The sequence below is a fragment of the Schistocerca piceifrons genome, chromosome 3, assembly GCF_021461385.2.
Source record: "Schistocerca piceifrons isolate TAMUIC-IGC-003096 chromosome 3, iqSchPice1.1, whole genome shotgun sequence".
Taxonomy (NCBI): Eukaryota; Metazoa; Arthropoda; class Insecta; order Orthoptera; family Acrididae; genus Schistocerca; species Schistocerca piceifrons.
In genome coordinates this window covers 900,337,126-900,352,966 of record NC_060140.1, presented here as the reverse complement: position 1 = coordinate 900,352,966, position 15,841 = coordinate 900,337,126, and the positions used below count along the sequence as shown (strand labels likewise).

Below are 15,841 nucleotides of genomic sequence, written 5' to 3'. Positions count from 1 at the left end.
TGGATACTTTTTCAGAATAAAATGCTTTGTTAGTGTTGCTGCATGAGTGCTGAAGATAATTATTTAAGGTACCAGAAACTGAAAACATGCAAATGTAGGTGATGTTGTTGACTACTATGATTAGTATTATTTCGTATTAAGAATACCCATTCCCAAGATTTTCTTCACAACTTATGTGCACGTGAACACATGAGGAGACACTTTTATGCACAAAACATGTGACTTTCTTCTGTGCACCATTGTGGGCATGTCAGAAAACCAAAATGCAAATTATTGATTTTACACAGACTTGATGTGCTAAGTAAAGCGACCATCACAAATGTGGAAGAAGTCAAGAAATTTGACAGCATGTTTATTTACAGGTTAATAATATAATTATCAGCTTAGTGGCTGAGCACTAAATCTCCATATTTTGCATTCCCCCATCTGAATGGTGCAGTTTTGTCAATATGCCTTTTCCTTCCATCTTGGCAGCAACAAATGCAACATGGAAACGGCATGTTGGGCAGGAAGGTGCCATGAAAGCCATATTATTCCAGTATCCATTGTATACTTTGTGATGCTGAAGCACTTAGAGAATGAAAAGGCTCACAGGAAATATTAACAATACATTTTTGATGTTTAGCCCAGCCATGACTCCACTTGTAGTGTCATAAATTGGGGTTTACTGAAGGCATTCTGGCATCCAAAGTGAAATATATGTACTTAAAAATGTAGTATTCATTACTAGTAAAGTGCCTGGTATAAACTACATGCACATACATATGCATATGTACTGACTATGCACCTATATGTCACTGCTGTGATTTTTAGATTTGATGATGGCTGCAAATCTGCACCTGGTTATCAGCTTTAATAAAGTAGCATGAATAGCTGTGGGTCAGCAACTTCTGTTAATCAATACAATGACAAACCAGACAAAGTTGCAACTTTCCCTTTTTTTATTTACTCAGTGACTTAGTTTTGGGCTGGGACATATTTTGAAATCATCATAACAAAGTAAGAAATGGTATTCCTGAAATGCAAAAACTAAGTCAGAAATGTGCTAACAAACAGTTACAGTGTTGTAACTGTTTGCACATTTTTGACCTGGTTTTTGCATTTTTTAAATACCATTTTTGACTACGTTATGATGATTTGAAAAAAGGTCTCACCCCAAAACCAGTCGTTAAATGAATAAAAAAAAGTGAAATTTCCAACTTTGGCTTTCCATTGTACTGACATTAGCATGTGATAAAAACATTGACTTTTCTATTAACAAATGTGGTTGATGCTACTGCTGGAAACAACCACTGACGACACATTTGAAAAAATGAGTGTGACGAAGAACCATCACTGCAGTGACTACACTGTATGTACTGAGCTAATCAAATGTTCAGTATTCAATGACACATCAGAATGGTCTCTCAGCAGGCCGTGACAACCTGAATTAAATGTTTTAAATATAGAATCATGATAATAACATTTGTATTTTTGTTAGTGATGCATAAATTCATGCCATTGTCAATAGTACTGAGCATTACAGGTGTTCTTTCATGCATTACTTGTATGTAAGTGTCTCTAGCTACACTATCCATTCAGAAATGTATGAAAATGCTTATGTAATGTGGAACTGACAATTATAATGGTTTGTGGATGAAACCTTCCTGCAGTGGCCTTGTCTTGATCTGAATCCAATGGAACCCTTTTGGGATGAATTAGAACGCCAACTATGCTGCATACCCCAGTGTCCAACATCATTACTTTGTCTGGTTTTGGCTCTTGAGGAAGAATCATCTGCCATATCTCCTTAGGCATTCATACACTTCATTGAAAGTGTCCTCAGCAGAGCTCAAGCTGTCATGAAGGTGAAGGATGGACAAACCTTGTGTTAATGTCCACTAATAGGTTTCTAGATAGTTTTGAACAGATATTGTATGAGTTACTATGGCAGTGTTCACTATAGCATTTCTCTAACATTGTCTGCCACTTTTGTTGATTATGATAAGCGACACTGATCTTTGCATTTTTGGCCATGAAAGCATTTTGAACCTTGCCACTTTTAGAAAAATTTGTGTTGTTGATTCAGGATTGTATTGTGATGCTTTTATGTTAGTAACTAAATGTACATTACTTTTATGAATTTTGACTTTGTAATTTAATTGAATGCTTTGAAGCTAGCACTGTCATGTGTTTTATTCATCACTCAAATTCAGGTTGTCTTACTATCTTAAATCCATTTATTTCCTGTAAAAAATTCGTTTGGTTGTTGTTCAGCAGTAATTTACAATTACAATACCATACTTATACTAATGGACAGTTATTTTTTGTACATAATGATTATGATGTAAAATTATGGCTATTTGGTGTTTGGAGATATATCTGAAGAGATTTAAAAAGATAATTTTGGAAAAAGGACGCATTACTTCTGCACTTACCAAATTTTGTTAGCTTCATGCAAAGTATTAGTGTTATGCTATTACATCAGATGTTAAGTTTGATGTTGATATCACAGGTATGTGTGCATGTGTGTGTGTGTGTGTGTGTGTGTGTGTAGAGTGAAATATTATGACACTGATGATAGGGATGAACATAGAGCGTGGATGCCAATAGCCCGTTCCTTTGCTCTCCTTCTGCATTCTCAGTGGAGAGATTACAGTTGAATCCAGGAGACTAGCACTTAATCAAATCATACAAACTATATGAATAAAACCTTTGTATTTTTTATGCCGCTTTATTACAAATAAAAACCTTGGGCTTTTGACATCTTTCTGCACCACCATCATCAAAAGTCTATAGTCGGCCTTCTGTTCATAATGGTACACACAGCTGTCAAAAGCTTCAGAATTTAATTCAAAATAATGCAACTTGAAAATACGAGGCTTGTCTAAAAAGTATCCGATCTTCGGCCAGAAAAAATATTTCAAATACCTGACAGGGTTAGGACCCTAATCCCCTTCAAAGTAGGCCAGTTGTGCTTGCACACACTTAGCCCACTGATCCTTCCACTGCCGGAAACACCTCTGGAAGTCTTCTTTTGGAATGGTGTTCACCTCTACTTTCAAAAAGGGATCCTTTCAGTGGCGACTTCAATTTTGGAAACAACCAGAAGTGGCAAGGAGCCATGTCTGGAGAGTAAGGAGTTGGTTGAACGGCTGTGATTCCATTTTTGGCCAAGAAATTTTGGATCAAGTGGGATGAGTGTGCTGGGGCATTGTTGTGATGCAGTTGCCAGTTTTTCGCTGTTCACATGTCTGTTTTTTTCTGCTGAACTGCGTCACAGACTCGCTGGAGAACATCTTCATAGTACTCCTTTGTCACTGTTTGTCCTTCCAGTGCATATTCATGATGCACAACTCCACAGACATCAATGAAGATAGTCAGCATCACCTTGATTTTGCTTCGCACCTGCCGCACTTTCTTCAGCCTTGGAGACTTGGGATGCTTCCATTGTGATGACTGTCTTTTTGTTTCTGAGTCTTACCCATACACCCATGACTCATCTCCAGTCATCACAGTGTTCAGAAACCTAGGATCAGTGTTGGTGGTGTCCAGAAGGTCCTGTCCAAGGTCAAAATGGAGGTCTTTTTGTCTGGCAGCAACAACTTGGGCACAAAGTTCGCAGCTACTTGTTGCTTGTTCAAATCATCACGCAAAAATGCATGTGCAGAATCTTTACTCACTCCAACCTCTTGGGTGATCTCCTGCATGGTCAAATGACAATCTGCTATCACCAAATTTTGCACCCTCTCAACAACAGCTGCACTCCAAGCAGTATGGGGCCTGCCAGAATGATGGTCACTCTCCGCTGATGTGCAGCATTTTTTGGATTCGTTGAACTACTCCTTAATTTGTGTTACACCCATCGGATCTTCTCCAAACACCTCCTGAATCTTACAAATTGTTTCACTTTGGGAATCACCAAGCTTTTGACAAAATTTGATGCAGTATCTTTGCTCAACACATTCAATCATCTTGAGAGGATGAGTAATCCAACGAAAATGTTGTGTAGCACCTCACTCAGTGACTGACAGGCAGCGACTGATGTGCTGGAAGGTGGGGACAAAATTCATGTATGCGCATAAAGATCTCTTCCTTTACTGTGTACAGTAGTGCCACTCTATCATCACTATAATGCATGGGAAAATCAAAGGTCAGATACTTTTTAGACAGACCTTTTAGAAAAGAATTTATTCAGACATGCCACTGAAAAAACTCCAAGGACACAAAAATTGTATGTGTTGGGTACTGTTCCATTTCTGACCAAAATTCAGTGCTGGAAATGCCTCCGAATTTCAGCTAGCTGGAAGGACTTTAACTCCTATTGATGAAGAGATCCTGAGAGATGAAACATATGTTTAGATTAGACAAGAATGACGAAGGAAAGTAACAGTGTCCTTTTCTAAGGAACCCAAAAAAAAACTAAATGAAGATGGTTTGATGGAGAATTAGAAACATCACCAGTGCTTTAACCTCAGTGCCTCTTTCCTTGGTAGCTAGCTTGAAATCAAACACGACTATCCTATTGCTTGTTAGTGATCTTGGCACTGTAGTTGAGAGCCAAATTACTAGTTTCCTTTTTACATAGTACATATAGTTGTAGCCTAACTTCAATTACCATATAAAAATATCTGTTTAAAGTTTTCCTTTAGTGTAACACAGTCCTTTGTTTTACAGCTATCCAAACTTACGTTGAAATGCTTAGGCATTGTATTTAATGACCTGACTGAACTATTCAATATTTTTATGGAACGTCTGCTTATGATCTGAGGGTAATGATGGTAACTGTTTTTAGAAACCCCAAGGATGGCTTTGTTTTATGTCTTGGTAAAATATAGCCTCCTAGGGACATCTAAAAGATGATATGCAGATTCTCTTTATAAATATTGATATTTTTACCAATGAAGTCTGACTCACTGATTCAGTGCCCAAGTGCTTCAGCAACATTTACTATATCAGAGAAGCCTCAAACAGCACAACTTATTATTATTATTAATTATTGTAACAATAATTAACATCTTTGCTGAAATGAGACGGTGAGGCTCAACTAAAATAACTCCTGTTTTTATTTTTAGATGACAAAATCAGTTGTTTGTTTATCACTGCAAATAACCAAGAAAATGGTTCTAAATTATTCATTTTTCTTGTAGAAAAAGTTCATTTATTGGACTTTTCTGTTGTATATTTTCAGATAGACCTACTGATTTCCAATTTTCGAGATCAGGAGTGGCATTCCAGAACAAAAGAACTACGGCAGGGTTTTATTGTTACAACTGTGGTAGACACTACCGGTGGAAACATTCGCTGACAGCACATTTAAAAAATGAGTGTGGCAAAGAACCATCACTGCAGTGCCCATTCTGTGTGTACAGAGCTAAACAAATGTCCAATTTTCGAAGACACATCAGAGTGGTTCATCGGCAGGCTGTGACAATGTGATTTCACTTTTTTTTTAATAAGATCTTAAGAGTAGCATTTATATTTCTACTAATTGCCCATAAATTCATATAAGTGTTGACAATACTGTGCATTAGAAAATTTTTTTGATGTTTTACTTGTTTGTCTCCATGTCTCTATGAGTTATTGTACCAGCGTTCACTACATCCTTTCTTTAATATAGCCACTGATTCTGTTGTTTATGGGTAATTGACACAGATCTTGGCATTTATTAGTCTCGAATGCTTCAACAATTTGAGACCTTTGACAATTTCAGAAAAATTTGGGTAATCATACAATACCATCGCCTGACTTTTTTACATAATTTATTATATAAAATTACTTTTGTGTATTTTATTTTCCTAATTAAATTCAATGGTTTGAAACTATTGTACCTGTTTGTTTTATTCACCAGTCTCTTAACTCAGTCAGAATACTGTCTTTAGCATCTCTCTTATCTTCATCAATTTATTTGCTGTAAGAAAGTTTCTTGTGTTTCTGTGCAGTAGTAATTTGCAGTTATGTTTGCATAGTGACACTACTGGTAGTTAAAGCTCACACAAAGTGTCCATGATGAAATCCAAAGGATAAAAAAATTATGGATCAGTGGTTGGTGCTGGTATATTTGAAGAAACTTAAAATAATTTGTAAAAAGAAATTGCAATTACTGTACTGTGTAATCTTCCTACGAAGTATTAGCAGTGTGTTTAACTGTGCAGTTACACATAGGTCTGTCTTATATTGCTGGTGGAATCCACTATACCAAATACAACTATCTGTTAGTCAGTACCCTTGCTCTTCCTTTGTATTCACAGTGGAGAGCCCTGCAACTGAATGCAAGAGACTAGCACTTAACCTGATGTTCAAACACTACATATACTCACTTTTCCTACCCTTGGTAACAAAAATCTGGTGATGAAAATACCTTCCACTTCTAGGATTTCAAGTAGATGGAAGGGCTTCTTGCTCCATTAATGTTGAGGTCATAAAAGATGGAACAAAAATGTGAACTGGACAAGAATGAGGAAGGAAATCAGCTGTGTCCTCTTTGAGGGAACCGTCCTGCTATTCACCGTGCTCTATTTATGGAACCCAAAGGAAATCTAAATGTGAATTACTGCATCAGAATCTGAGCCTCCACTTTTGTTAAATGCAAGTTCAGTGGTGCCGCTTTCCTTGGTAGCTACCTGGAGGCCAAACACCACTGTCTTATATCATGTTACTGATCTTGGCCTTGTTGGTGGGAAAGTCTGTACTGGAACCCATGCTATAATATAATTATGTAGTTTTAATTTATTGTGAAGCCCAGCTGCAATGTAATACTTTTGAAAATGTTATGTAAATTTAACCTTTAGTGTACAACACAATGAATTGTCTTCAAATTACCAAAATATCATTGATGCACTTGAGAATTGTGTTAAATGATATAATTGAAACTATGCAGTATTTTGAAACAGTGTCTTCTAAACACCTTCAACTGACATAGCTGGTTGTTTGTTGAAGCTTCCACATTGCTACTATTTTTCTCATATTACGGAGAAACATACCTCTCCTGATTGCATCTATCAATAGCACAGCTAAAGTTTATTTGTAACCACTGTTAACACCTTGCTGAAATGAAAGGGCGTGAATACCAAAATAACCGATTTTTTATAGAGAGAATCATTTGCTTACTCATCAATGAATAAAATCAAGAAAATGATACATAATTTTTTCTCTATAGGAAAATTTTCATTTATTGAACTTTTCTGTTGTGTATTTCCAGATAGGACTACTGATTTCCAGTTTCCAAGATCAGGACTGGGGATCCAGAACAAACAAACAGCTGCTGGGTTTTATTGTTACAACTGCGGTAGATGCTATCGGTGGAAAAATTCACTTACAGCACATTTAAAAAATGAGTGTGGAAAAGAACCATCTCTGCGGTGCCCATACTGCATGTATAAATCAAAACAAATGTCTTCCATCCGAAGGCATATCAGAGATGTTCATCAGCAGGCTGTCTGAACATACATTTCAAGCTTTGAAATGAATCTTTAACAGCAATATTTGTAGTGCTTTCTCTGGAACATTAGACTGTTATTTATGCAAACTATGTGGACCACTATGAGTGATGTTTGATGTGTTTCCTCTAAATGAGTGTCTCTAAATTTATGTTCCTATTTCTGAAGTGAGAGTCTGTGTTTTCCAATTTCTTCATGTGTGTTGTGGGTTATAGATGCCTGAGAATATGGATGCCTGTTTGTACATAAGTAATTATCTGTTCATTACTTTTGTATATTTTTCTTTCTTAATTAAAGCACATCTTTGAAATCAACATCAATATATTTTAATCATTACTGGAGTATAGCCTTATATGGAAGTGAAATGTGAATGATAAACTGTTCAGACTAGAAGAGAATAGAAGCTTTTGAAATGTGGTACCAGTACGACAGAAGAATTCTGAAGATTAATGTAGTTCAAATACTGAAATTACAAAAGAAAATTGTCAGATACATGTGTACTTTATAGCAAACAGAGTCTCGTTGCCCCTTATTTCGGAAACTACAGATGCTAACTGTTCCCACTATATAGATTTATGAAATTATAATCTTCCTACACAGCAGACAAAAATTATTCGAGGAGAATCACTTTAACCACATTTATAACATGAGAAATAAAAATAATCTTATGCTACCTGCACACCAGTTGAAATTACATGGATGGACTCCATGGTATATGGGAAAGACAATATATAACAAGTTAATGGACAAAAACGTATTTAATATGAAGCCATCAATTTTAAAAATTACTGCTGAATAGAAGAATTCATAGATAATAAAATGATAATTTGAGCAAGGGGTAATTAAGTGTTAGATTTTATTATATGTAGTGTTAGATTTTATTATATGTATATATAACAAAACTGTATTATTATAATGATGTCAGGTGTACTGTGTTTATGGTGAAATTTTACTGCAATTTTGATGTGTCTTCTGTACCTGAATCAAATGATTTACATTATGTACAAATAAACCCCAATTCACTCTTAAATGGGTAGATCGTGTAACTAATGAGGAGGTACTAAATAGAATTGGGGAGAAAAGGAACTTGTGGCAGAACTTGACCAAAAGAAGTGATTGTCTAAAGGACACGTCCTGAGATATCATGGGTACTGGGCTGAAATGTGGGGGTTGAAAATTGAAGAAGAAGAACAAGAGATGAATACAGTAAGCAGGTTCAAATGGATGTAGATTGCAATAGTTATTTGGAGATGAAGGGGCTTGCACAGGGTAGAGTTGCAAGTCTTCAGGATGAAGACCACAACAAAAACAACAACAACAACAACACTAAGCATTTGCCGACATTCTGCTTTCATCATCTCTCATCTCACTGTATGTACTGACATGCTAACATGCGATCATAAGATTTCTTGTATTCTTTTTGATTAGAGTGCAACATTTGTATTTCATTCAGGATTCAAATTCCTTTCACTTTATGGTATACTCCTCCCCAAGTGCATCAGTGTATGGTGAAAAATGATACCCTTTTTGGGAAATGGCACCAAGTGATGAGAAAACATCACCTGGTACACTCAGTTAGTGCCCCTGAAAGTCTCATTCAGTATATTGAAGAGGAGCAGCCATTGATGGACAGGATGCAACCAACTGCAGATTGTGGTGCATGTTGGAAGATATGATGCCTGTTGTCTTGGATAAGTCCAGTGACCAGCAGAGAACTTTTGGAAGCTAGCCCTGCTCATGGAAATTCATCAGAGGTCAGTATGGAGCATTGTTCCCAGAATCAGTCAAGGCCTCTTGTTCGGAGTCAAATAGAAGACTTGATCCAGAGATTTTGATGTTCTGTGACAAGCTAGAGTGGCTTCAAAGAATTGCCACTAAATGGATCAGGGGTACACTATGAGTAAAGGTTGCTGTCCAGGCATCTGCCTGTGTGTGAGGTACAGATGATTCTCCTTTCACACCAAATGATGATAGCTGATAGGAGGCCTCAGACAATAAGTGTAAGATCCAAAGTTGTGCCCCAGAGATGAGATTGTGAAAATCCCAGTGATTAACTGCCAAAACATTTACAACAAAGTGCCAGAGTTTGAAGCACTTGTAAAAGGCAGTGAACAGTTACTGTGAAGGTGGTGTGATGAACCCTTTTTCAGGCACTTAAGTGTTATTTTGCAGAGTATTAATGTATACGTAGATGTACTCTCACGATTCTAGGTACAAAATGCTGGCTAAACCTAGAAACTGATAGCAGTGAGTTTTTTGGTGTAAATCTAAGTGTATACTGAAAGAATATGCTAATGAGTAATTATGGTGGTGTTTTTTCATAGCACACAAGGAACTCAAATGCATGGGGATGGAAATTGAAGCACCTCAAAAGATTGTTTGAGCATGACACGGTATCAAGGAGGGGGTATAAACCTATAATTGAGCCTTTCTATAGTCCACCAGACTCACCCAACAGATGTAACTGAAAATTTAGGGGACTTTTAGTATGTGTTACATACAGTTTTGTAACAATGGAAAATCCAAGATGGAATGTAACAATGCTATGAAAAGGATAATTGCTATTCACCATATAGCAGAGAAACTGAGTCGCAGATAGGCACAACAAGAAGACTGTCACCAAACAAGCTTTCAGCCAAGAAGGCCTCTGTCAAAAACAGACAAAACACACACACACACACACACACACACACACACACACACACACACACAAATGCAACTCACATGCACAGCTGAAGCCAAACTACAAGCAGCAGCAGCAGCAACGTATGGTGGGAGAGGCAGCTGTGTGGGGGTAGGGAGGAGGCTGGGGCGGGGAAGGGGAGGGATAGCAGGGTATGGATGGGGGACTTTGGGAGGTGGTGGGTGACTGGGAAGATAAGGCACAGGTGATTTTTTTTTTTTTTTTTGTACAGGGTTGGGATTGTAATTACACTCTGTAAAGACCACAATGATACCCTCGGTATATTTCAGGAGGGACTGCTCATCACTGCAGATGCGATGACTGTGGGTGTCTAGGCTGTATGTAATGAGTGGCACCTGTTGAATTGTAGGTATTACTGGTGGTTTAATATGGGCAGAGGTGTCATGAAGGTAAAGGATGGATGCATCTTATATATCTAATAATAGGTATCTGAGTAATTTTTATCAGATAGTATAGAGCAGTTCATGGGAGGAGGGACATTCCATGGTATCCAAATTCTGTAAGGAATCAGTGCCTGCAGAACAACAGGTGTAAAACAAAACATGAGAGTATAGATGGTGATGCCAAATGAAACCTGTTTGGCTGTCAGAAGGACATTGCATGAAGCCTTCAACTATGTAGTAGGATTTACTGAAAGACGTTTCATGTACTCAAAAGAGATTCTGTTCATAGGATGGTCAGTGGCACCAAAATAAGTATCTAGATACTCACGGGTAATGTGAGAACTGAACTGAGAGTAGCAGTGTAAAACAGAATTGCTGCTATTTTCAAATGTTCCTTTAAAAAAGGGAAAACCAGGTATATTGCCACAGGATAATTCTCGTGCTACTGCAGAAATGACTGATGTAGATCTTAACAATGTAGGAAAAGACAGACTGCTACTTACCGTATATCTGTATTTTCATACACTGTTGATATTCCTGCCTGGTGTTTCCATTGTTTGATAAAGATATTGGTGTCAGTGGTATTGAGACTCAGCTGAATTCACTAAAATTGAAAAAGGCTTCTAGGAATAATGGAATACCTGTCAGATTCTATTTAAAGTTTGCCACTGAGTTATACCACTTTTGACTATAATGTTCTGTTGGCCCCTCGTATAAAAAGCTGTGCCTAGTATTTAAAAGAAAACACAGTTCACACTCATCTATAAGAAGGGTGGCAGTAGTGATACAAAACAATTAGTGACCAATATCACTGGTATCCCAAATGAGTTTTCACTCTGCCGCAGAGTGTGTACTGATATGAAACTTCCTGGGAGATAAAAACTGTATGCTGGACCAAGACTCGAACTGTGACCTTTGCCTTTCGCGGGGCAAGTGCTCTACCAATTGAGCTACCCAAGCATGATTCATGATCTGTCCTCACAGCTTCAGTTAATATCACTGGTACCCACATTTATTAAATAAGCATTAATGATACAATATTTAGTTGTGTCCTACATGAATAAATGTGTAGTGTTGAAAGTCAAAGTGATACTACGTCAAACCAGGAGTGTCAAACACAAGAACACCAGGAAAATTTGCATGCAGATGACACTTGCAGATATAAGCAAAAATCATTAATGATATTTTAAATGAATAAAATGAAACACTTGTGGTAGAATAAATATATATTTTTAGTGCTTGCAAACATGGAATTTTAAGTAACTTAAGTTAAAATTTACATGATCATTATTTTAAAAAATGTATAACAGGTTGTGAATTTATTACAAAAATAAAGTCAGTACATGTCCTTAAATCTCCATATTTTTTTTTTATTTTGTTGTGTAACTGAATACTGAATGCAAATATGGAACTATCCTTTTCTTGTTTCCTGTTTCTGAGAATTCATTTTCTTAGTAGAAGAAAGAAATATATTGAACACCTGGTTCAGTTGCTTTTCTCACTGGCTCACGTGCTCATCAGTTCATTGCTTTAATTGTTTGGCTATATAACTGAATTACATCATTTCAACTAATAGTTGAACTAAATATTCTCTAAATAATTTGTTACTCTTAGAATAGCGATAGATAGTTTCCCCATACTGAAGTAAGTGTGGAGAAACCTAACATTACAGGTGCTTGCAAATTTATTTTAAGAGAAATTATAGTGACTCATAATTAACCATGCTTAGCTAAATTGCAATTAAGAAAAAGTCCACTACTGTGTGCATTGATATTCCCAGACTTAGAAACAGCAGAAAGGGAGAGGCAGAGGTATGTGGAATTTTTGTAACTTTGGAACCAGTCATGTTCTGGTAAAGTTCTAATGGGTTTTGGCAACAAGAGAAGTGGTGCGAGACTGAAAAGCTAACTTCACACCACTCTCACATCAGTTGACTTACTAGAAATGTTTAGCCGATCCTCTCCTCTGGGTAGTCAGCTGCGTTAATTTCCACAACTTTCTTCCCCGAAGAACTAATGCTGATTAGAGGAATTTAAACGACTCTCTCTCTCTCTCTCTCTCTCTCTCTCTCTCTCTCTCTCTCTCTCTCTCTCTCTCTCTCTCTCGAAATAATTTGATACTCGCATAATACTTCGACTTCAGTTCTGGTATATTTTGATTTCCACAAAGAACAACATTACAAGTTTCACATAAGCATTCAAACTCGTGCAAGTCAACTGAGTTGTTAACCATTATACTCTATTAGGTATGGTTACAATATCAAAGACAGGTATTGCTTCTAGCAAGTCTACACCAAGGATTAAGTAAGAGACTCTAGTCAAATTATTTCACCACCAAGGAATAACATGTAATTACTCCTTGTACTTTCTATACATCTTCAATAGTGCAAGCGGCAAACACTTGTCGACGTCGATCGACCGCCATGCTTAGAGTCTTCTCATAGCCAACTTCCCACCTGTACACAGAAACCAGTGGCACGGTAGATACTTTTCCACTATTCCACACTCATACTTAAAATATTGGGTGTTTGAGATGGAGGAAAGACAAGTGTTTCTAGAATTTACTCTGAAATTCTCGAAGCACTACACAGTGTCAAGGTAATCACTGTAGATTCTTTTGTAGATACTGGTGAAATATGACTTGTCCCTTCCTGCATCATAATTCTCTGTGTAGAGAACAGGTGGGGAGATGGAGGCATTTTTGTTTTGTTGGGTTGGTTGATTTGGGGGAGAGGGCACCAAACAGCAAGGTCATCAGTCCCATCGGGTTAGGGCAGGATGGGGAAGGAAGTCGGCCATGACCTTTAAAAGAAACCATCCCAGCATTTGCCTGAAGTGATTTAGGGCAATCATAGAAAACCTAAATCAGGATGGCCAGATGTGGGTTTGAACCATTGTGCTCCCAAATGAGAGTACACTGTACCACCTCATTCAGTGGAGACATTTTTGGGAGTCAGATTCATGCTGAAGTCTCGTATGGACACCTCTTGAAAGCAATGTTCCTAGTATGTTGTGACTGTAAGAGAATGGTACATATACCACTTCGACATTTTGTCTAAAAATAGTAACAGAAAATCTCATCATAACATGTTTTTATTGGAGATTTGATAACTGTATATTAGTTTTAATGCACACTCTTTCACAGGTCTCATTTATTGAGCTTCTCATTTTTATCCAACATCATGGTACAACTGCCAACAGTCCATTGAGGCTGAGAACATTCATTTTTATGCACCATCATGATAGAACTGCCAACAGTCCATTGAGACCGAGGACACAATAGTCATTCACTTATTTTAAATCATTCGCATACATCATGATTCAATGCTCAGGTTCAATAGTTACTGGTCTGGATTCATTCGGTATATTCCTAACAATCGTCTGTTTTTTTTTTTTTTTTTCTTGAAAGGGAGCTTTATAGACCTTGCCATAGCTCCTGAGCTGCTTGTATAAATAAGTAATGACATGAAATTGAAATTTTGCACCCAAGGCTGAGCTAAATATCACATCTTTATTTAGTTGCAAATCACTCTTATGTTACTGCCCTCTGTGAGAATAGTGTTAGCTTCATGTATGTGCATGACAACAGGTAAAATTATGAAATATTTTCAGTAAGTGGCAGTTCATAGCCATAATATAGTTTATGAAAGTTGTCTTGGAAAATACATTCATAGTTACTTACTGAATTTCTCTATTGTATCACTTGTTTTGATCTGCCTGAAGATCATCAGATCAAAAAACATAATCTTAGCATATGTATTTATAATCCAATGTGATTTTAAAAATGACAACTTTGTCTCAAATTTAAAACATGTAAGATCAAAACTTCTTCTAATTTATGTCTTTGAAATTATGTGTATGAACAAAATAAAAGATTGAATGCATGTTGTAGATTTCATTACCCTTCTTAATTTGTAATGCTAACAACTACTGAAATATCACATGCCAAAAAATGTCAAAGGGCAAGATTTATATGTCATCTGCATCATTATTTTGGGATGCCTTATGTTCCGATTTAAGTAGCAGCTCAAAATGCTCATCATTACATGTTCTCGCAGGTAACATGTATATCATAGTCTTTGAAACATTCTGGAATTTGATGACAATATAGAAGTGATTGAGCATATGTTGGATTTTCAGATTGCGTTATTTAATGGGATCTATCACATAAATTCAACATGTAATTTTGTTAATATCTGAAATTTCACAGATAGAAATTCAGATTCAGATTTGACATCGTATATTTTAAACTTGAGACAAAATGATCATTATTGGAATCATGGTAGTTACACATACATATACTAAGATGATGTTTCATAACATATGATGATCTTGTAGATTAAAACAAGTAATAGAATAAGGAGATTCACTAAGCAGATCTCAGTGTTTTTTTTCTGACGACCTTCACATGTATGGTTATGATGCATACAACACCAAACCAACTTTAAGCTTGCCACCTAAGGAGTCATTAATGTGCAGCATGTTCTATGCTGTTTCAAGAATTTTCTGATGTAGTAAATGCTGCTAAGCCTCTTGGGCATTGCAGAGGATGGTTTAACGAGACAAGTACTGGATCCCATTGTTTTTGACTGTCAACAGTTACGTAATTTGCATATCCTTCACCATCTGTGAACATCTCAAACCATCGATACACACACATCAAAAAAAGTTTTGCATCAACTCAGTTCCCAGTCAGAGATGTCACTAAGCCTGCCCAAAGATGTAAACAACCATACATGAGCAGTGCCTATTAGATGGAGGGGATCCAACAACCGATCATTTCCAGTCATTTCACCAGGAAGGAGGTACATCACACATGTTGTCTGTAGTTCAACCATGCCTAGACATTCAGTACCATGGTTCAATCATGTCCGCATTGTTACTTCGTGCCAGGAAGCGCTCTCAACAAGGGAAGTGTCCCGGTGTCTCGGAGTGAACCAAAGTGATGTTGTTCAGACTTAGAAGGGATACAAGAGACAGGAACTGTCACTGACATATCTCACTCAGGCCGCCCAAGGGCTGCTTCTGCAGTGGATGACCACTAGCTACGGATTATGGCTTCTAGGATCCCTGGCAGCAACGCCCCCATGTTGAATAATACTTTTCATGCAGCCAAAAGACATTGTAGTACGACTCAAACTGTGTGCAATAGGCTGCATGAAGCGCAACTTCACTCCCAATGTCCATGGCAAAGTCTATCTTTGCAACCACGACACCATGCAGTGCGGTACAGATGGGCCTAACAACATGCCAAATGGACTGCTCAGAATTGGCATCACGTTCCCTTCACCAATGAGTGTCACATATGCCTTCAACCAGATAATTATTGGAGACATG

At 37.2% G+C, this 15,841-nt stretch overlaps 1 protein-coding gene across 1 annotated transcript in view; it reads left to right on the top strand.

Annotated features, from left to right (window-relative positions):
- LOC124789368 (MDS1 and EVI1 complex locus protein EVI1-B-like) overlaps window positions 1-7,709 on the top strand; it is a 28,790-nt gene extending 21,081 nt beyond the window's left edge. The window contains exons 2-3 of the mRNA XM_047256695.1: window positions 5,171-5,414; window positions 7,181-7,709. Coding sequence (XP_047112651.1) covers window positions 5,171-5,414; window positions 7,181-7,184 — 248 coding nt within the window. The 3' untranslated portion in view covers window positions 7,185-7,709. The remainder of the gene's footprint in view (window positions 1-5,170; window positions 5,415-7,180) is intronic.
- The last annotated feature ends 8,132 nt before the right edge of the window (window positions 7,710-15,841 follow it).